The 19,848-nt window shown below is 43.2% G+C and overlaps 1 protein-coding gene across 5 annotated transcripts in view; it reads left to right on the forward strand.

Annotated features, from left to right (window-relative positions):
• The window catches only part of DMAP1 (DNA methyltransferase 1 associated protein 1), a 588,998-nt gene that overhangs the window by 95,657 nt on the left and 473,493 nt on the right, over positions 1-19,848 (forward strand). For all 5 annotated transcript variants that reach the window (XM_078663550.1, XM_078663471.1, XM_078663703.1 and 2 more), the window contains exons 3-5: positions 8,211-8,320; positions 8,749-8,840; positions 16,598-16,793. In XM_078663550.1, the coding sequence (XP_078519676.1) occupies positions 8,219-8,320; positions 8,749-8,840; positions 16,598-16,793 (390 nt within the window). In that variant the 5' untranslated portion in view covers positions 8,211-8,218. The remainder of the gene's footprint in view (positions 1-8,210; positions 8,321-8,748; positions 8,841-16,597; positions 16,794-19,848) is intronic.

Here is a 19,848-nt window from a genome sequence, read left to right on the forward strand (position 1 = left end):
ACACTCTTCACAAAACACCCCATCATGCTGTTCCACATCCCAACCAAAAACCTGGATGTCGTCTTGGAAGTAAGTCACCTTTTCTACATCCTTGAATAGTTTATGCAGGCCCTTTGAAATACTGCTGCAGCGGATGCCAGTTCAAACGGCATACGTTTGAACCGATGTACTCCTTCAGTGGTGACAAAGGATGTGAGAGGGCGTGGTACCGTATGCAGTTCGATCTTGTGATATGTTGATGGCAAATCCAGCGTAGGGAAAAATGTAGCTCGTTTAACTGTCATCGACATATCACCTATGTTGGGAAGGGGAGGTTGTTTGATCCAAATCCATTTGTTTAGGTCACGCAAATTCACGCACATCTGCAAATCCCCATGAATTTCTTTGGCTAAACCCACCAGAGGCAACCACTCAGAAGCTTTAATCTCTTCAATGACTGCATCTTGACATAACCTCAGCATTTCCTTCTTCAAGGGTTCTCTCATCACCATCGATATCCCTTGTGGTTTGTGCGCAATAGGACATACCCCTCCTTCAAGATAATTTTGTGTGCAAACCCCTTTAACAAACCTAACCTTTCATGGAGACCTGCTGGAAATTCACCCTCCCTCTTGGTCTCGCTCACCACGTCCACATTGGTCAAAGCCCCCAACACTTGGTCAGGATGATTGGGGTCTAATCTGATCTTAAGTTCTCTGTGCTGTGACCAACCCAACAAATTTGACCCATACTCAACCCCATACACTTTAGAAAGCGACCTTTCACCTTTAAACTCTAGCATACCCATCCAGTAACACACCAAATGAATGGACTCCTAAGCTACAAGCTTGATGTCAGGAGGAAATAGTTTTTTCCCCAGGAAATTTTCCTCCCCACTAATGTGTAACAGGCTCCAGAATCTGCCATAATGCACACCTACACCCCGTCGACAGTGATTCCACAAAATGGATGATCTCACCAGCGCAACTTCCACCTCGCTCACTTCTAGCAGAAATTGTTCCTGCAAACCTTGTTTCACTTTCTCATCATGCAACAAGGTAATACCTCTTGCCAGCAGAAAGATTGGTTTGATACCCATTTCCTTTACAAACCCTAGCAAAATGTCCCTTCATTTTACACCTTCTGCACACCTGACACACAGCCAGACATGTAGGATCAGTTGCTACATGCCCTCTCTGTGAGAAAGTGCAAACTTTCTTGCATGGTATGCCCCCACTTTTTGTTGAATTGCTGATGTGCTTTGACTGAGTGTTCCCTGGGCTCCTGCCAATCAGGTCCACAGGGCCTGTGTTCCTTCAGCCACTGGTAAATGGTACCCTAGGTACCCAGGGCACTGTGACCAGAGAAGACCCCTAAGGGCTGCAGCATGTATTGTGCCACCCTTAGGGGCCCTGTACCCTGACACACACACACCCTGCCTTTGCAGGCTGAGTATCTTGGGACACATTCCTGTGTGCCATGCCCACAAACACACTGCCCTGGCATACATCAGTCACCCCTCTAGCTGGGTGCACTATGCCAGTGGTGTGGGCACAGGTGCATGAGCCCTATGCCCCTACAGTACCCAGGGCCATTCCTGGGCACTGTAAGTGTAGTGATGCCATCATTAAGAGTATATGGTGCTGGGAGGTTGTCATTACGAACTCCACAGCACCATGATGGCTACACTGAAGACTGAGAATTTTGATATCAAACTTCTAAGCACATTAAACTCACACTAATGCCAGTGTGGGATTTAATGCCAAATGCACTACAGTGGGCATCTAAAGATGCCCCCTGAAATCTAACCAACTCCCAGTGTCCTGCCTGCGTGGCTGCCGCGGCTGCCACCACCATACATTTATTTTATTTTATTTTATTTTGAAAGTTTTATATAGCGCGAACAAGATCTTTGCAGATATCAGAGCGCTTTACAAGGGCATGGGGGTAAAAAATACAAAGTAATAAAGCGTATATACAGAGTAATATATGAGGTAGTTAGGTACAAGGTGCTAGTTACATAGGTGGGATAAAGGACATGAGGTAGGTAACAGGTGAGGTAGTGTCGGTACACAGTGTATAGACAGACAATTGCGTCAATAGTATAAAGTGCAATAATAAGGAGCATATACTTGCTTAAGCGTGTTTAGAATATTTAGAGTTTAAAGGAGGGTACAGTTGAGGTAGGTGTGAGCAGGGTGTATAGTCCCACAGGTGCGAGAGTAGTAAGGACCTGTAAGGACTAAGTAAGTAAGGACTAAGTACATGTTTCCGGACTCCTAGGTCGAGAGCTTGCCGCTCTCAGGGGCCTGAAACAATGCACATCTTGGGACGAGGAGCCAAGCCTTCTTCCCCAGGGTGGGCAGGGGAAGCTTCAAAGGCATGCCGCCTTTTGTGAGCTTCCCCAGGCCCCTTGCTGTACTCAGCAACTGGCCCCCACCAGATCTGACCCCCACTCTGGCGGGAAGGCAGGCGGGAAACCCTAGGTGAGGAAAGGGGGTGTGCCAGCCTGTGCTAAATCCACCCCTCAGGTGGGAGAGGCGAGGTGAAGCACAACTCCGGGCTACTACCATCTTGAGGATGGGGAGCCCTGCCCAATCCGAACTAGGCTCCTGCCCCCCTCCCACAAGAGAGGAGCAGGATAAGGGGGTGTATTCACCCCAGGACAGAGACCCATTGCTCTCTGCCCTTGCCCTACCTGTAACACCACTAAATTTAGTATTTAGGGGCACCCTGAACCTTCCTTCCTCAAATCCCTATCTCAAAACAAGAAGAAGAACAAGAAAACCTGCCGTGCAAAAAGGCAAGAGGACAACACTAACTGACTTGGCCCCAGAAACCTACAGGCCTGTTGATCCTTGAACCCGCCCGGCGTCTCCTGCAGACAGCAACCTCGTGCAGAACTCCCCACTAAGTTGCACAAAAAATGCTCTGCCAACAGAGACCTCCTATATTTTTGGGTGAAATAACAAGTATCTCTGTCTTTATATGCTAAAATGCATATATTCATTTCACAAAAGGGAACGTATTAATTTAGCAAGCAGTGAGAGAGGTGATGATTTTGTGATCCTCCTTAACCTAGGGAGAGAACCAAGCTGATGCCTTGGAAACAAAGGCAAATACAACAGTTGATGGACAGAATGTAGAACAATGTCATACATTCACCCCAGTATAGAGATCTGGGCCCAAATCCATAGTTTTTTTGCACTCCACACCACCCCAGTTCAGACATGGCCATATGCAAATCAGTCTTGACCATGTGCCTCATGGGAACGGTCCAGCCCGAACTGCTAAGCCATGTCTTTCCTGGACTGGAATCAAGCATCCTAGGACTGGTTTCTGGCTATCAGCCGTCATCAGCCAGGATAGCTTGATTCCAGTGGTGTGGAGAGCATGGGACTCACGTCTGAGCATACCCGTCCCACTCGGGGTGACAAATGCAAAAACAACAGTTGATGGACAGAATGCAGAACATTGTCATTCATTCACCCCAGTACAGAGATGTGGGCCTCACAAGTCAAATGCAAAAGCATTGAAATGATTACATCAAGCTGCAGTTCCACTAGTCGTTACTAGATGTCCCTCACAAGTCAAATGCAAAAGCATTGAAACCCTGAGCTGAGTACTAATACTAGAAATTCTACAAAGAGCTGAACTGCAGCTTCATGAAGGGGTTTCAATTCTTTTGTATTTGACTCGTGAGGGACATCTAGTAATGACTAGAGGAACTGCAGCTTGATTCAAATCTTTTGCATTTGACTCGTGAGGGACACCTAGTAACGACGAGTTGAACTGCAGCTCTTTGTAGAATTATGTTGATATTGGATACTATAATATTCACTGCCCACTGCTAATCTCATCCCATAATGCTTTGCAGGGCCTTTGGTTGGGATTGTATTTTTGCCCATAATAACTGTGCTTGTGGTGGTCCTAAGAGGATGAGACCACCACTGAATTGTTCAGTATTAAACTCTTTGTGTTCAAGGCATCTGCTTGGTCCTCCCCCTAGGTTAGGAGGGACCTCAAAATCAACACTTCTCTCATTGCCTGATTTTTTTCAATTTCAGAGTTCATGTTTGTGAGTTGGTTACATGCTGTTTAACATGTAAAGTTGTTTATCAAAGCATTTATGGGGTAAGTTTAGAAGCTGGCTACTCTCCTTGACTACGTGTTTGCTGCATACTCAGTCTGGGACTCCCAGACTGGGACTCCCATGAGCAGTGGTACTGCTAAAACCGCGACAACCCCTGGTGCCAGCCAGGAACCACGAATCCAGCACACTCTGCACCCGCCGAGCCTGGCCCGTGCCCGAGTGGACAAAGACACTGAGGACGTCGCCCCGGTGACTGTCACCCGGACTCCAGTGCCCAAAGACCCTCCTCGACAATCCTGATGACGCCTTCAACCTCACAACCAAGGGACCCCTCCATCCGCGACAAGCTGAGGGTAAGATTTCCCGATGTCCAAAGAGACACCTGCACCCGGTGCTCCACGGCCCCCTGTGCCCAACTCATGGGTGTCTATCTATCCTCTAAGATCCCGACTTACCTCTCGAAGCAGTGGTCACACCTGAAGAATTTCCATCCCCGAGCCTGCAGCCTTTGTTTAATTTCCAATTCTCCCATTGAATAACATTGGGTGCCCAAAAGCACCCTGCACCCAGCCGCTCGAGTGTCACTGGAAGTGCAGTAACTACCCTAGTCTACTCCCCACTTGCCCTGTGTAAGTGACCAGGAGCTCTGCTCCCTCAGCCTGCTTGGCCTGCCTGCTAGCAGCCACCACCTGAAGGCCCCCTATCCTCCATAGGATTACATTGGGCATACTCTCTCTGCACCCAGCTGCCCCTGTGTCGGTGAGGGTGTAACAACTTTACCTACCTGACCCTGGGAGACCCCTGAGTCTATGCCCAGAACCTTAACTATACCAGTCGAGTACTTACCCAAAAGCCGATAACTCATATTTCTTCCATAGGGTAACATTGATTGGTTTCACTTAGAAGAATTTCCAAGTGTGGAGTTTTGAAACTTTAAAATATTCATCTAAAATCAGCCGAACAACAAATTCCGATTTACTAACCTGTTATCAGGAGAGATCCCAGTGCTGTATCTTTCAGCCCTGTGGTACAAAAGGGGGTGGTGATGGACGGAGCATCTGAACCAATCAAACACTCGCACCCAGTCAACAGATCTGGGTTTAATCCATCACTGTTCTGCCACCCCAGTTCGGACATGGCCATATGCAAATCAGTCTGACCCTGTGCCTCATGGGAACAGTCCAGCCCGAACTGCCAAGCCATGCCTTCCCTGGACCGGAAACAAGCTTCCTAGGACAGGTTTCTGGCATTTCAGCAATCTTCAGCCAGGCTTTCTTGAATCCAGTGGCAAAGTGAGCAAGGGACTCATGTCTGAGCATACCCTGCCAACTTTCAGCCCAGCACTGAACCTGAAAAGTAATTATAACAGTGGTCTACTGTTAACTCAATTTTCCTCTATAGGAAACCATTGTCTGGTTTTCTCCAGAAAAGCTTCTAAGTGTCCAATTTCTAAAACTACAAATATTCCTTAGAAATTGCCTGTATGACTTAAAAGCATTATTTCAATTGTTTACAGGAGATACACCAGTGCTGGATCCAGGATCCAACACTGAGTAAGAAAAAGTAACAATAACATTACTTATCTGCTAAGTGAGTTTCCTCCCATAGGATAACATTGGTGATTCTATGTGAAAAAGTTTCGAAGTGTCAACTTTTAAAATACAATAAAATTCCTTAAAAATCACTGTAACCAAAACTCTTTTACTCAATTGTTTACAGGAGATGTCCCTGGACTGAATCTAGGATCCAGTCCTGTGGTTAGAAAAGTAATCTGCAAAGTAACTAATTGCATGTAACTAGAAATTCCCATTGAGCTCAATGTTATATTACGTTTGAAATTGTGTTGCCTAGTGCAACAACTGTAGCTATTGTATAGTCTATTGCCTATTTGAAAAGTATTTAACTAAAGTAACTCATTCTTAGAAAGTATATTTTGATACCTATTGTTGATTCTAAAATAAAACAACTATATATTTTCATACAAATAATTGGCCTAGAGTTCAGTTCTTGAGTGTGGGAGACCATTTGCTGACAGGGTGTACAGCAAATGCTTTACACTTTCCTCTGATACTGCCTTACTGCTCGACCAAGCTACTACTACGGAGAGTAAGGTTATATCTAACTTTAGCCTCTGCCAAACCTCTGGGGACTGGGGACTCTGTGCACACTGTGCCTTACTTTGGTCCAGTATATATAGAGCCACTTTCTTACACTCTCCACTCGCACTTGTAACTTATCAATGGCTTTCCTGCACCCCAACAGCTTTTCCTCTGAGAATCTGTCACTTCCTCTTCTCTCTAGATGTCTTATAAACAAAACTTTGAACCCCTTCCAGTCTCATCACATATCCAGCCGCCATCTCCTCATCCCTTCTTCCATGCTCTCTGACCTTTTATCAATTTCCTGAGCTTTTTGTAGAGTTGAGCCCTTCGTGTCCAACAACGTTTCTTAAACCCTTTTTTATCCTTTGATTTTTGCACTAATTGGTCTCGTAACATTTCGTCAAGCAACCTGTGTAATTGCAGGTAGGTGCTAACAACCTAAGCGCAGCTACAAAGTTGTCATACTCTCCTGGCATCTGCTTTCTTTTCAAGAGCTTATAGCGCTCCACCACCTCATTCTTTTTTTCCTAAAGTTTAGATCCAATTGCTGCATTGCTATCTCATTGTCGCCTCCATCTGAATCCTCATCACCTCCATCTGGTAGTGGTGACAAACGCTTTAAAATGCTTCTACCCCCAAACATTGCTTGAGCATGGCTAATTTCCGTGATGCAGAAAATACTTCACCACCCACAGCGTCCACATATGCCTGGAACCCTACCTTCCCGTCATCCTGTATTGTGCTTGGCTCCCCTGGCATGTACAAAAACAATGCTGGTGCCATTAGCCCTTCCATTGCCCCAATAAGATTGATACAACTAAAATAAAGATAAGAATTGAAATGCCCAATCTTAAAGAGGCCAAAAAGTAAGTGGACTTACACAGATGGTGTGTGCATCACCACGAATCGGCACCAAAAATGACAACCTGTTACACTGAAGCCAAAGTGTATCTGAGCCTTTACAAGTGGTGAATCCAAGCCTACTGATTGCCACGGGTACATATACTGCTGAAATGTCCCCGTGGTTTGGCAAACTTCACATTGTAAAGCATTGCGATCAGTCCAAAGCTTTCAAATGTCCATCAGGATTCGCCTTTGCACCATGCTTTCTAGTAGAATTACAGCTTGTTGCACTTCAGCCATCGGAGTGTGCGTCATTTCAAATGGCCCCTCGGCAACGCCACCATCAGCAAAGCTCTGTCTGTCAGAATTTGTAGTTAAAGTATGACTGCGGAAATCCTCATCTCCATTTCTGTCTATATGTCTCTATGTCTCCATGTCTTCTGTTGTCCAGAACCTTGATGTCCAGGTTCTGCTCTGAATGCTGTGCTTTGAGTTGGTTCAGAGGCTGCATGGGAAGCTCGTGTCTCTTGGTGGGCTGAATAAAGCAGAACATACTTGTCTCTGGTCTTGCCTGTGGCTTCATTTATAACATCTTCTCACACAGCAGCTGGGCTAGACGTTGTATTTAAAGTTCCAAAACTCAACATACATTGCACGCGAGTAAAATGGTATCCTGGTAGCAAGAAGGCACACAAAGCTAGGTGTGATAAGGTATAGTTTGCACATCTCTCTCTGCTTCCCTCATCGCATTCTTAGGACCACACAGTGCCTTTGGCTTCCATTTCCCATATCTCAATGGAAGTGGGAACTGCTGCTGGGTGACCCCAGAGGCACCAGGGAGAGCCTGACTCCTAATAGATGAGTCCTTGGCTTCCAAAGTGGTGCTCATTTTGAATCTTTCTACGGGGGAATTGGAGTTGTGGTTATCCAAGACTCAGCATTTACCCTTGATTTATACTTCAGTCTAATTACATTCTGTCACATTGGTATAATACTAGTTTATGTGGCCTTTTAGCAGCACGTTGTAAATAAAAGTGCCCTTGTTTATATACCTTACCAGAGCAATAATTAAAAATAAGCTGGATCTTTTGATTACCTTTTTGCTGGGGCATCTGAAGTGTAGTGAGAGACTCCATTCACCATTACTCTAATTACACCACTTTTTTTGTATGACTATTTTATTTCCTTTCCAGTCTAAAAAATGACGACGGGCTCAGATGTTCGCGATATTCTGGACCTTGGAGGTGGGGAATCAGAAACCACTGGAATCATCAACAAAAGGGACATTATAAATGCTGACAAGGTAAAGTGATTGCCCGGCATATGCAGCTTCTTTTTCCGCCACTTTGTGTTCACCTCAGCTTCAACTATACATACACAGCTGTTTGGGTGGACGTTTTCGTTATTTCTTTTCATAAGTCAGTTGTAGACATTTGTGTATACTGATCCCTGTTACTATTAACTTATTTAAATAACTTGTTTAGAAAAGTGATGAGTGCATGGTTAATCTCTGCTGTTGAAATGTTTGTGCACTGCAAGTTCCATGAGCTTGTGCACTGTCGTTGGGGCTTGATTGGTGTCAGTGATCTGCAGCAAAAGAAGTGCCTTCAGAAACTGCTTCATTTATCTTAATTCTTGGAGTGGTTTGTTAATCATCAGTTTATGTGACTTGTTGTGTAAGTTAGGTGATTGTGTGTTCTGGTCAAGTTTTTCATCTCTTTTCTTTTGTAGAAAAGATCAAAGAAATCCTCAGAAACGTTGACCTTCAAGAGGCCGGAAGGAATGCACAGAGAGGTTTATGCTCTTTTGTACTCTGACAACAAGTAAGTGTGAGCTACTCTGTTTTTAAAGGAATTCAGTGCATGTCTTTATGGTGAATGTATCCGTACAATGTAAAGTGGCACCATAGAAGCTTATTAGACTTAAGGCCTTATTCCGAGTTTAGCGGGCCATGGACTGCAGTGCCGGCGGTCTACTGCCGTATTATTGGTTGTGCAGATGGGCTTTGTGAAGGCCGTGGCTGAACCGCTGAGACCGCCAGCAGACCGCCGGGCTTGCGGTTGGGGAAAGGCAGTTGCCAAAGGGCGTCACAGACTGACTGACTGACTGAAATATTTATAAAGTGCACAATTGCAGAGGCGTCTTGGCGCTATGAGAATGTGAGAGGCGGAACCGCAAAGAAGATTAGAGTTACTTGAAGAGCCAGGTTTTTATATTTTTCCTAAAAAGCGTACGGCAGTTCTGAAGTTGAAATTGGATGGGGAGGGAATTCCCTAATTTAGCTGCTTGGAATGAAAAACATTTTCCTCCCCATCTTAATCTTTTTGTCCTCGGAAGATGTACCAGTCCAGTGTCAGTAGATATAAGACAACTCGATGGAACATAACGAGGAAATCGAGATTGTAAATCCATTGCCCCTTCTCCATAGAGGGCTTTATGAATTACGCAGAGGGCTTTAAACTCCACCCGCTGTCTCACTGGAAGCCAGTGAAGTTGCTTTATATTGGCAGAGGTGGGGTGGTGTTTAGGTAAATTAAGCAGTACTCGTGCTGCTGGATTTTGCAGTTATTGGAGTTTAATGAGCTGCCGTTTTCCAGCGCCTAGGTAGAGGGCATTACAATAGTCTATTCTAGATAGCACTAAAGCTCCTACCACCGTTTTCCTCCGAGAAAAAGGAATGAAAGGAAGAATCTTTCGTAGAACCCTCAACGTGAAGAAGCAGGCTGAAACACTTGGTTTATCTGAGAGGCAAGTGTTAAATATTTGTCGATCAGAAAACCAAGGTTCCGAGCCTTGGGCACCGGAGCCGGGCAAGTTCCGGCTTCGACGGGCCACCATGATTGGCTCCAAATTCTGACCAAATTTTATCATCTCAGTTTTTTCAGTATTGAGTTTTAAGAAGTTAGTATTCATCCAAGACATCAGTGATGTAATGCAATTGCAAAACCGTTTGGCTGTCATGTCCCCATGTTGCGTGACAGACCACTAGCTGCGTGTCATCAGTGTAGGGGAGTTGCACCTCCGTCCGTATTACGAGTTGCCTTTTTTAATGAGCTGATTACGGCGATTCGACCACCAGCTGTAAGTTTGTGCTACCAAAGGATTTAGGTCCGTACACACCCCTTTCTTGTTCTTCCAGCCTTCGACATGGATCCCTTTCTCCAGGTCCCCCTTCACAGCAGGATCTTCACCCCGAGGAATACGAACTTGTTTGCGGCGATCTACATGAGTCCTTTTCGTACCGTATAACCATTGTCAGGACGGTCTTCATACGGGCCGGAGTCCGGCAATAGGTACATGGTATTTTTTCACATGTATCATGCATGTGTGTGCATCTGAGACATATACAGTTGAAATGCACACAAAGGCATCAATATATTTGGAAAAAGTACTCACCACTGCCGCAAGATCTCTGCAGCTACACTGCCGGTGCCGTGGTCAACTCATAATACAGAGGTTTATAGACTGACAGCGCTGTAGGCTACAAGCGGACACAGTTTTCAGGCGGTCGGACCGCCAAACTCTGACTCAGGCCCTTAGACATGCATGTAAGTATTAACCTTTTTTGTTCATTTGTCTTTTTGAGCAAATTGTTTAAATCAGGGAGAGCAAAACTATTTGAAGTAACAAAAAAGAGCACATAAACACGGCATCAAAAGTGAGACTGCTAATAAAAATGCCCTTCTCAAAAATGTTCGGATGCAGTCAACCTTTGGTGAATAGACACAAAAAAACAAATCCTGCAAAGGAGAAAAAATTGCTGCAAAAGCCCAGAAAACAAAGCTGGAATGAAACGAGACCATATTGATGTATTTGGGCAATTTCAACGGGGCTACAGACATAAGGCACAACTGTGGAACTCTCACACTTGTCGCCAGGTGAAGTTTTACCACCTTCCTCCACACTTCTGAGTTCTCAAGTGTGGCTCAAATTGCCACCCTTGAATCTTGACAGGTGAGATGCTTTGGATCTGCCTGGGAGACAGCACAATTAAATGCAGACTACTCTGAGACTGGCGACTGCATTCTCCAAGTCAACTAAACTGCTATTCCTCTCAAGTGACTTGTGTATTTAAAATCCTTAAGCTCCTTAGCGGAGTGACAATGTTTTGTCGATACCTCTGCTCTGCATGGAGTAAAGTTGGTAAATGCAACTGAACAGGCTCGAGGGTTAGAACGGCCAAAATGGCCCAAGAAGCAGAGTCTGATTTGATAGCAAAGTGTGTTTACATCTAGCTTTTTTCAGTAGTAGTCCATTTCAGCAGGCTTAAACATTTTGCAAATGTATAGAGTTTCGCTAATCCCCCTTCACCCTAATCTTAATTTGTATTGCTTTATCAAAGCAAATGGTGATTATTTTTATTATTCCTTTTTTTCAACATGGTTATATTTGTAATGCATTGATAATCTATTATGAGCCTTGAATATGGCAGTCAGAATAATTTAGATTCCATTGGCAATTATACCTGCAACGATAATTGTCTGCTGATTCGGAGCCATATTACCTAAGATGATTATCTTGGTAAGTATCTACTGATATCGATGGTGGCAGCCGAGATCATTGCTTGCCAACTAAATATATGGAAAGGCGTATCTCAGTCCTGCAGTCCACAAGCAAGTCTGGAACGCGTTTCATTGGTGTCCGTCATACCATCTGGCATATGTGTCATACCATCCAAGACTTCTCATGCTAGCAAGGATCGTAGTGCTGTGAAGCTATTGGTTAACAAAAGTTAGCACCTAAAGAGCTTCACATCTAACCCTCTCCTTTACTCCGCGACCGCTTTGCTTTTCTGCCAGTTCCATATCGCTCTAAACTGTGGCTGTGATCAGCTTGAATGACCTCAAATGGGGTCAGATAACCACATTACTGACAATGGACTTCCGGAAATATTAACGTTTTATCCTTTTTTTCCACTGCTTTCAGTGGTTTTGTGTTCCCTCACCCTTTTGCATAGCATGCTTTTTGGGTGCAAATGCCATACATTTTTCTTGGCCTCACTACCCTGTCTTCTCCACGGTCCGAGCATTGGAGAAAAATACAAAGGGCACACAAAAGCCTGAAACTGAAAGTCAAATCATTGATGTTAGTGGCTTGGAAAACTCTTCGTGTGCTCTCTCTCCGTGATGTGTATTTGCACTTGCAGCCTAATGTAAAAAATAATACCTTGCCTTCCCGCATCAGAGCTATATTGTACGGGGTTTATTTTGCTTGCAAAGATTCTGAGGCCATTGGTCTTTTTTTAGTGTTTTTCTTTTTTAAGTAGTTGTTTTTTTAAAAGGTCTGCACATTTATTTGTGTATGTCGTAATTTCATGCGCTGAATGGGAGATCCAAATCTGCTCCCAAGCGAGATGTGATTCCCCCCAATCTCCCTGTGGAGAGTCAGGAGAACAAGGGGTCCTTGGTCGTTTCATTTGCCGTGGTATGTAGGATCCTGAGACTCCAGTGTTGAACGGTGGTACCCAGGGTGGCTACGGACCATTCATATTGCACTATTGTCTGCAGAGAGCATCTACAAATGGATCGGTGCACATCCGAAATCCCTTGGGGCAATACACTCCACTTATTTTTATTTATTGATTTAAATTCTGAGACTTGAGCGTTTGAAGTAACAGCACTATTACACCACTGTACAAATGATTGCATAGATAGTACATAAACAACAGATAGAGAGCGCAGTGAAATCATTGTGTTAATTAGCCCATTTCTCTCCACATCAGAGATCAACAATTCATTATAATATTCAATAATGTATCCTATGTCAGGATGTCCTGAACAGAATATCGTAACCAATATCGTGCCACACAAACATCTAGTCATAAATAACGATGCTAAAAATATAATCTACCTATACTTATAATGGTAATTACAAAAATATTGGAACAAAAATATTGTTGGTACCAATATTGTTACAAATACAAACCTATTGATTTTCATATTATATACAGTATAAAATAGTAAATCTAAAATATTTTAACGTCTAACATTAATGTAATGCAAAGTAAATGTTTTTCTTGATTTATATAAACATACTCCTAAACACACACATATACATATATATGAGGTAACTATTAATAAAAAATATATATTTTAATTTAAATTACATTTTTAAATTTGTTTTTTAATTTACTATTATAAAAAGCATATATATATATATATATATATATAGATATAGATATATATATAGATATATATATAGATATATATAGATATATATAGATATATATAGATATATCGTATGCAGGATAGAAACTTTATTAGTCCAATGGCCTCGAATTCTTACCCCTGGTAGTTACGTTCCTCGGCTTAGATTTTTTGAGGTTGGTTTGTTTTGTTAGAGCACGCGAGGATAGAGAGCATCCATTGGTCCACATTCACATGTATCGTATCCATGTGGACCCTTTATGTCTATTATTAAACAGCGCACAGAAGGAGTTAGTTCACAGAGGCATAAGGACAGTTCTTAGACATAGACACTGATAAATCGCAAAAGCTTGAGTGAATTGTAACTCATCCTTTAGATTCACTGCCGTTTATAATTTTATTTGTCTTATAATGATTAATCTAGTATTTTCTCAAACACTGAAAGTATTTCCTTTAACAACATGTATATATATTTTTGTGCACTGTCATTCAGTAATGAGCACCTTCTATGTCTATGATGTGTTTGGTTACCAAGGCAACAAAGAAAAAAGGAAATGGTGGTTGTTTGTATATATGTGTCACCCACAGAACTGTACTAGCAGTGATCAAGGTGGTCCTGCCGCCGAAAGGCGCCTGTCTTTTTTTAAATAAACATCTTGTATGCCAAATTACTCACGGAGTCGGTGCCTGCAAAATAAATATATATATATATATATATATATATATATATATATATATATATATATATATATATATATATATATATATATATATATATATATATATATATATATATATATATATATACATACATACACATCTTGTGTTAATAGTTTTTATGCTCCACAAATCTCGGTTAGGACTCAGCAAGACTGTCACGGGCGGTCCAAGTCGGGTTACCGAGAGTCCCAAATATTCATTCCTAAATTCTCTGTTTATCACAAAGTACCCGGACACTCCAATATGCTGCAGAAAGTCTTTAATGGCAGAGAAAATGACGCGTTTCGCCTTGAGAAAATATAATTATTAAACAATTTACATAACTAACAATTGATTAATTTATTATTAATTATTTAATCAATTATTACTTAATAAACTTTGCAGCGTAACCCATTACACAATTTACATAATCAACAATTAATACATGAATTATTCTTAACTTCCCATCCTGTAACCCTACAAATCTCACAACTTGCTACAGCACTATAAATTACTATTAACAATTAAATAAAAAATGATAAATCACTTAAAATTACAAACGATATTTAACATATAAAATTAGTATATGAACTAAAACACATAGGGCCCGATTCACAGAACTAACTTAAGACAAAATCCTAAACTTACTACCATTTTGGTATTCACAGAAGGCACTTACTCATTTTGGTATTCACAGAAGACACGTACTCATTTCGGTGTTCACAGAAGTTAAGACTCCTAACTTTAGGACTCCTAAATGCCTTCTGTGAATACCTAAAGTCTTAAAATGAGGATTTTTCTCAATTTAGTAGTAGTAAAGTTAGGACTCCTAACCATTTAAATTTTTTTTTTTTTTATTAATTGACAAATTTGACTGTTTATATTTTGATTGAAGATGTAGACTATACTGTTTAACTTTATCCAATCTCCAATTATCCTCTTTCCGGCTCTCCTCTCCTTGAGAGTTGTCTGTTAGCAGTTAGCGCGGGGATACACAGTTGTGTGCAACCATGCGCTTTATAAATGTCCTATTATTTTTATTATTATTAAAAACTAGCTGTGCCGTTGCATATTACAGGATACAGTCAATGTATTACAATATACAAAGGCAGTTTGTTGGAAAATAAATATATAAAAAATATAAAAATTGATACAGAAATTAGCATTTTAAAAACCTTGGAAATTCACTGAAAAAACCATAGGTTTCACACACATTAAATTTAGGAATTAGTACTTAACTTTGTAAAATCACTGAAAAAAACATAGATTTCACACACGTTGTAGTTAGGAATTAGCATTGCAAAAATCTTTAGAAATTCACAGAAAAACCATAGGTTTCACACACACCATAATTAGGAATTAGCATTTAAAAAACCTTGCAAATTCACTGAAAAAACCATAGGTTTCAGGCCTGATATATATTTATATATATACAAACATTCCTGAACCTCCTGATGCGGTGAAAAGGATCGAGCGCATTCCTCGTAGTGGCAACAGAAGAATATTTTTATTTCTCTCTGCTGCCTGCCATGACGCGTTTTGGCCGGTACAACGGCCTTGATCACATATATAGAGAAGAGATATAGAGAAGTGTGGCTCACCGGTTAGAAGCGGCAGACCCTGAAGCAGAGGTCGGCCCGGGACCAGGGTTCAATTCCCGACGCGGCAGGGTCTTGGGTCAATGTCCGCGGACTCGATAATTCTCGCTGAGGTGCCTACGCTAACCATGGGTCCCACTCTGCAACTCTGGGCAATAGCTTGCTTAATCTCCACAACGGCCCTAGCAACGCCAGGGAGCCTGGCTTCTACTTGGGGTGCCCTCTCATAGGGAAAGCCAGGACGGGTTCCCCCGCGGTATACAGCGCCAGGACACCACGTAACGAGGTAACAGTGCGCTTTACAAGTATACATACATTACATTACATTACATATAAAATCATTCCTGCTTTTACAACGGAATTTGGTGGAAAAGCAAGCGTGGTAAAGGCATACTCATTGTAAAAACTAAAAAACATGTGGTGATACGTAGTAACGGCATTCACATTATAACGAGCGCATTGGAACAGCATGCATTACTACTGAATGCATGGTTCCATAATACATCCTTTCAAACTCGATATACCCAATCTCAATGAGCTCAGTTTTCATTTTACCCATTATTCCACCAGCCCCTAACTGAGAAAGCAATAGCTGCCTCTATCGGTAGAAATGTTGGTCAGTCACACTGGCTCTGACAGCTGACATTGAGGACTCCTACTACCCATGTAGAGTCAGGTAGGTTCCGAGTGATGCTTGGATATCTCTGGGTTTAGATGTAAACGCCATCAAATTCCAGAATGCATCCAGTTGTTCATGACAATACACTGAGTCTCCAAGCCAGTTTTGACATACAAGCTTATTTGTTTGCATATCAGTGGAGAGCATGGGGAGGGCTTTCTGGAGACACACATTTATATCCAGAGCATCAATTCATAGAGGTAATATTTTGGAGTTGTGATACAGAAAAGGGTTGTGAGATGTTACTTGACAGATGTCGGGTGTAATCTTAGGAAAAACGTTGAGATGAGAGCAAAAACTCTGGAAGTAAAGACAGCAACAAAATGTAAGAGGGCCAGGATATGTTTGAAGTTATTTTGCAGCACGCGCAACGACAAAGCTCTACACTAATGTTACACCTTACAGACTCTGAAATGTAGGAATGTGTTTGAGTCTGTATTTGGCTTTTTAAAATACAGGGATGCTCCCCCACTGCTGCCGAGTGATACCACACATGGATACCGCACAGTGAAGGCGAAGCTAGGCTGCAAAAAGGTCCGTCCATGGAAGTGGATGCCCTTTGCCAACCCAGCGAGGAAGGATGGGGCCCTCTTCTACCACTGGAGGCGCGCTGCAGAAGAGGGCAAGGACTACCCCTTTGCTAGATTCAATAAGGTAAGTGAGCGTAAGGGATAATTTGATTATCAAAGCACAGCCTGGAAATTGCCCAGCTGCTTTTTCTGGCCTGGTGAACTTGCAAACAGCATCTCCTGCTGGATGTGAGTGAATGTTTTCATTAATAAAATGCAAGGGAATAGGTCTATGGTAGTTCAGATTGAGCCTTTTCTGTGGCTTATCCCAGCTCTTGAGAGATTCCATGCCTGTCTTCCAGTTGCTTGGAACAACTGTGTCCGGCTTAAGGATAAAGTGTTTATGAAGGTTTTAAAAATGCCCTCTTAGTTGTCTGGCCCCACCAGCCTTATGAGACTTCAATTCATTTACGTTGTTTTTTGCCTTCTTCTTCTTCAGTGTGTTCCACAAATCCTCCGTCGTCTTATTAATTATACTAGGGTGAGATAGCCTCAAAAGAACTGTATGTCTTCTATTGTGTGTGTGATTCAAGCTCCCGCTTGATTTATTTTGAGTAGAATTCTTTGAGAGCGCCTGTCCTTCAGACGTTGAATCGCAAGTGTCCTTAGTGACACTCTTCTTTCTCTTTTTTTGATTAATGTCTAATGCTCTTGCCAATAGTGTATGTGCTTTGTGTCCAAATCTGTATGACTCACTGTGCCTTGTAAATCCTTTCAGAGTAAGGGGAGGCCATCTGCCCCCTGGTTTGGGGAGGAATTGAAAAAACTGAAGCTTGATTGTAATCGGGCCGAGAGAATCTGGAGACAGAAATATTTAATTTAGGACAAAAAGGCCTGGAGAGCAAAAATATAGGAAGGTCATTAAAAGAACGAAGGCTGACTTCTTCGCCTCAGCGATACTCAGGGCCTCAAATAGTTCTCGTTGTATTTTTAAAATTCTCAATAGCCTGACCAAACCTGAGTGTTGTGAAAATGACATCCTGCCATCTCAGAGGCTCTGTGATTATCTTGCCAACTTCTTTCATGATAAAGTTGCCTCTATCATTGAAGAGTTGGGGAAGGCATCAGAGCCGTCGATAGTAAGAAATTGTTGGACCTGCGATAGGAAAGCCCAACACAAAGGGGGGTAGCTTGGCTTGAGTGACAAGGCGGTAGAAGGCTGTTGTGTTGACCAAATAATAACTCCCTGCACACCACACAAAAAGAAGGACACCACACCACTGTTATAGAAAAATACGTTTCGTTTATGTAAAAGTTCTCTGGGTTTGAAGTAAGTTCACTTAGGTAATCACATTCACATTTCTTGCATGGGTTTGATTAGCTGTGTACTGATTTCTCGGGAATAAATAGTTGGACTCTAATAAATAAATATACTGGATAAATATCAGGATTCAATACATTAGAATAAATATCAGCAATGACTGGAATAAATATCAGCAATGACTGGAATAAATATCAGCAATGACTGGAATAAATATCAGCAATGACTGGAATAAATATCAGCAATGACTGGACAGTTTCCTAGCAGGTTAGATACTGATCGTTTCACATAAATATCACAGGGTCATTCTGGTATCGCTGCCACCAATTAATCACTTTCAGGGTAAACACATTACGTTTGTCATTCAATGCGGAATGTGTGCTCTTACAGTTTTTGAAGTGTTGACGGGTTCGGGCTCTCAGGGCACAAGATACGCGTGATAATCCCTTAGTTGCACTCACAACTCATTGCGCGTATATCTGGAAGATAAAGGCATAAAATGACTATGGCAATTACACTCCGCGGCCATCCGGTTCAATGCTACTGCTGCCGGAGGAGTCTGTGCGCTTCTGTCAGCGCAGGCGGGGTTTCCGAAGGCGGCTCCAGTTCACGAGTCTTGGGACCGTCGAACGGGCTGCCGGAGGGGCCAAAACACCTGCGCGCACAGTTCAAAATGAGACCGCATCACAGTTCCACAACAACGCGGCAACTTCAGGGGTAGAGACGGACCTCACTTCGGCGGCGCCGGTAAGCGCTCCAGTCAGTATGGCACTTCTCCCAAGGGCGAAGGGGGGTTCCAGGGGCTCCGCGATCCTCCCTCCGAGCTCACTCACGGGGGGGGGTTCCCGCCCACACACCAGCTCCCAAGTCACTCGGGCAGGGCAGAGACAGTAATCTCGCCCAAATGAAGGCCAGCCTTTCCCCGCCCCAGCGCAGCACCTCACCTTCTATCCACAAACAGCCCGTCGACGGCGGTGGGTTCGGAGACGTCCGAACGCCCGCCAGGAGGCACTTAAGTTGAAGGTGGCACTTTTAAGAGTTGCAGTTGCGATCTCACCACTGGGGGGCGGGGAGGCTCTAACTATGGCCAAAGTCCCTGAGGGGCAATTGGGCACTCGCTGACCAGGCGCTGAAGGCTAGAGGTCACTGCTCACGCTTCTGACTGGAACGCCAGTCAGGGTCCACGCCAGCAACCTCTGCTGCTCTTCTGCCTGCGCTATCAGCTGCCTCAGGGGGTTAACAGGGCAGGTGTCAATCTGGGGTCAAGTCCTCTTCTTCTGGTGTTCTTTGATCATTCTTCACATGGCCGCCAGGGACTGGGCCTTTTATAGCCAGTGCCCTAGGATGCCAGCACGAGCCAGAAGGTTCTAGAACCTTCCCTGGCTATGTCAATGACATGGCCCTTTCAAGGTATCTTTTTGGTCATTAGGAGCCACCGTACTGGGCTTCCTAAGGCAGCCATTTTGTGTACTTGTAACTCCTGAGGGGATTCCTGTCAGGTTTGCAGGTTACACAAAGTGCGCCAAAACCTTCAAAGGGTCAGAGGTCAGAGGGGCTCCAATGGGAGTCACTCTCATAGGGGACAATGGTGTCCACCATTTTAGGGTTGACAACCCCAGTTGGTTATGCCACCGGTTCAGTCAGGCGCCTTGTACATAGGTGCCAGGAACTTGGTGAGCAACTGGGCATCAAAGAGCATCTAGCCCCATGGGACAACACACAAAAAGGTCCTGGTAGACAAAGAAAAAGCGACAAATTTTAAGAGGCACGGGGAAACAAAATAAATCATAGTGTGAGGGGACTCTCAGAAGCAGACAGGTCTAACAGAAATGAACAGCTGGTCCTCATCAAGGACAAAGGTGGACTGACAGGGAATGAC

This window comes from Lissotriton helveticus, chromosome 1_1 (genome assembly GCF_964261635.1).
Source record: "Lissotriton helveticus chromosome 1_1, aLisHel1.1, whole genome shotgun sequence".
Lineage (NCBI taxonomy): Eukaryota > Metazoa > Chordata > Amphibia > Caudata > Salamandridae > Lissotriton > Lissotriton helveticus.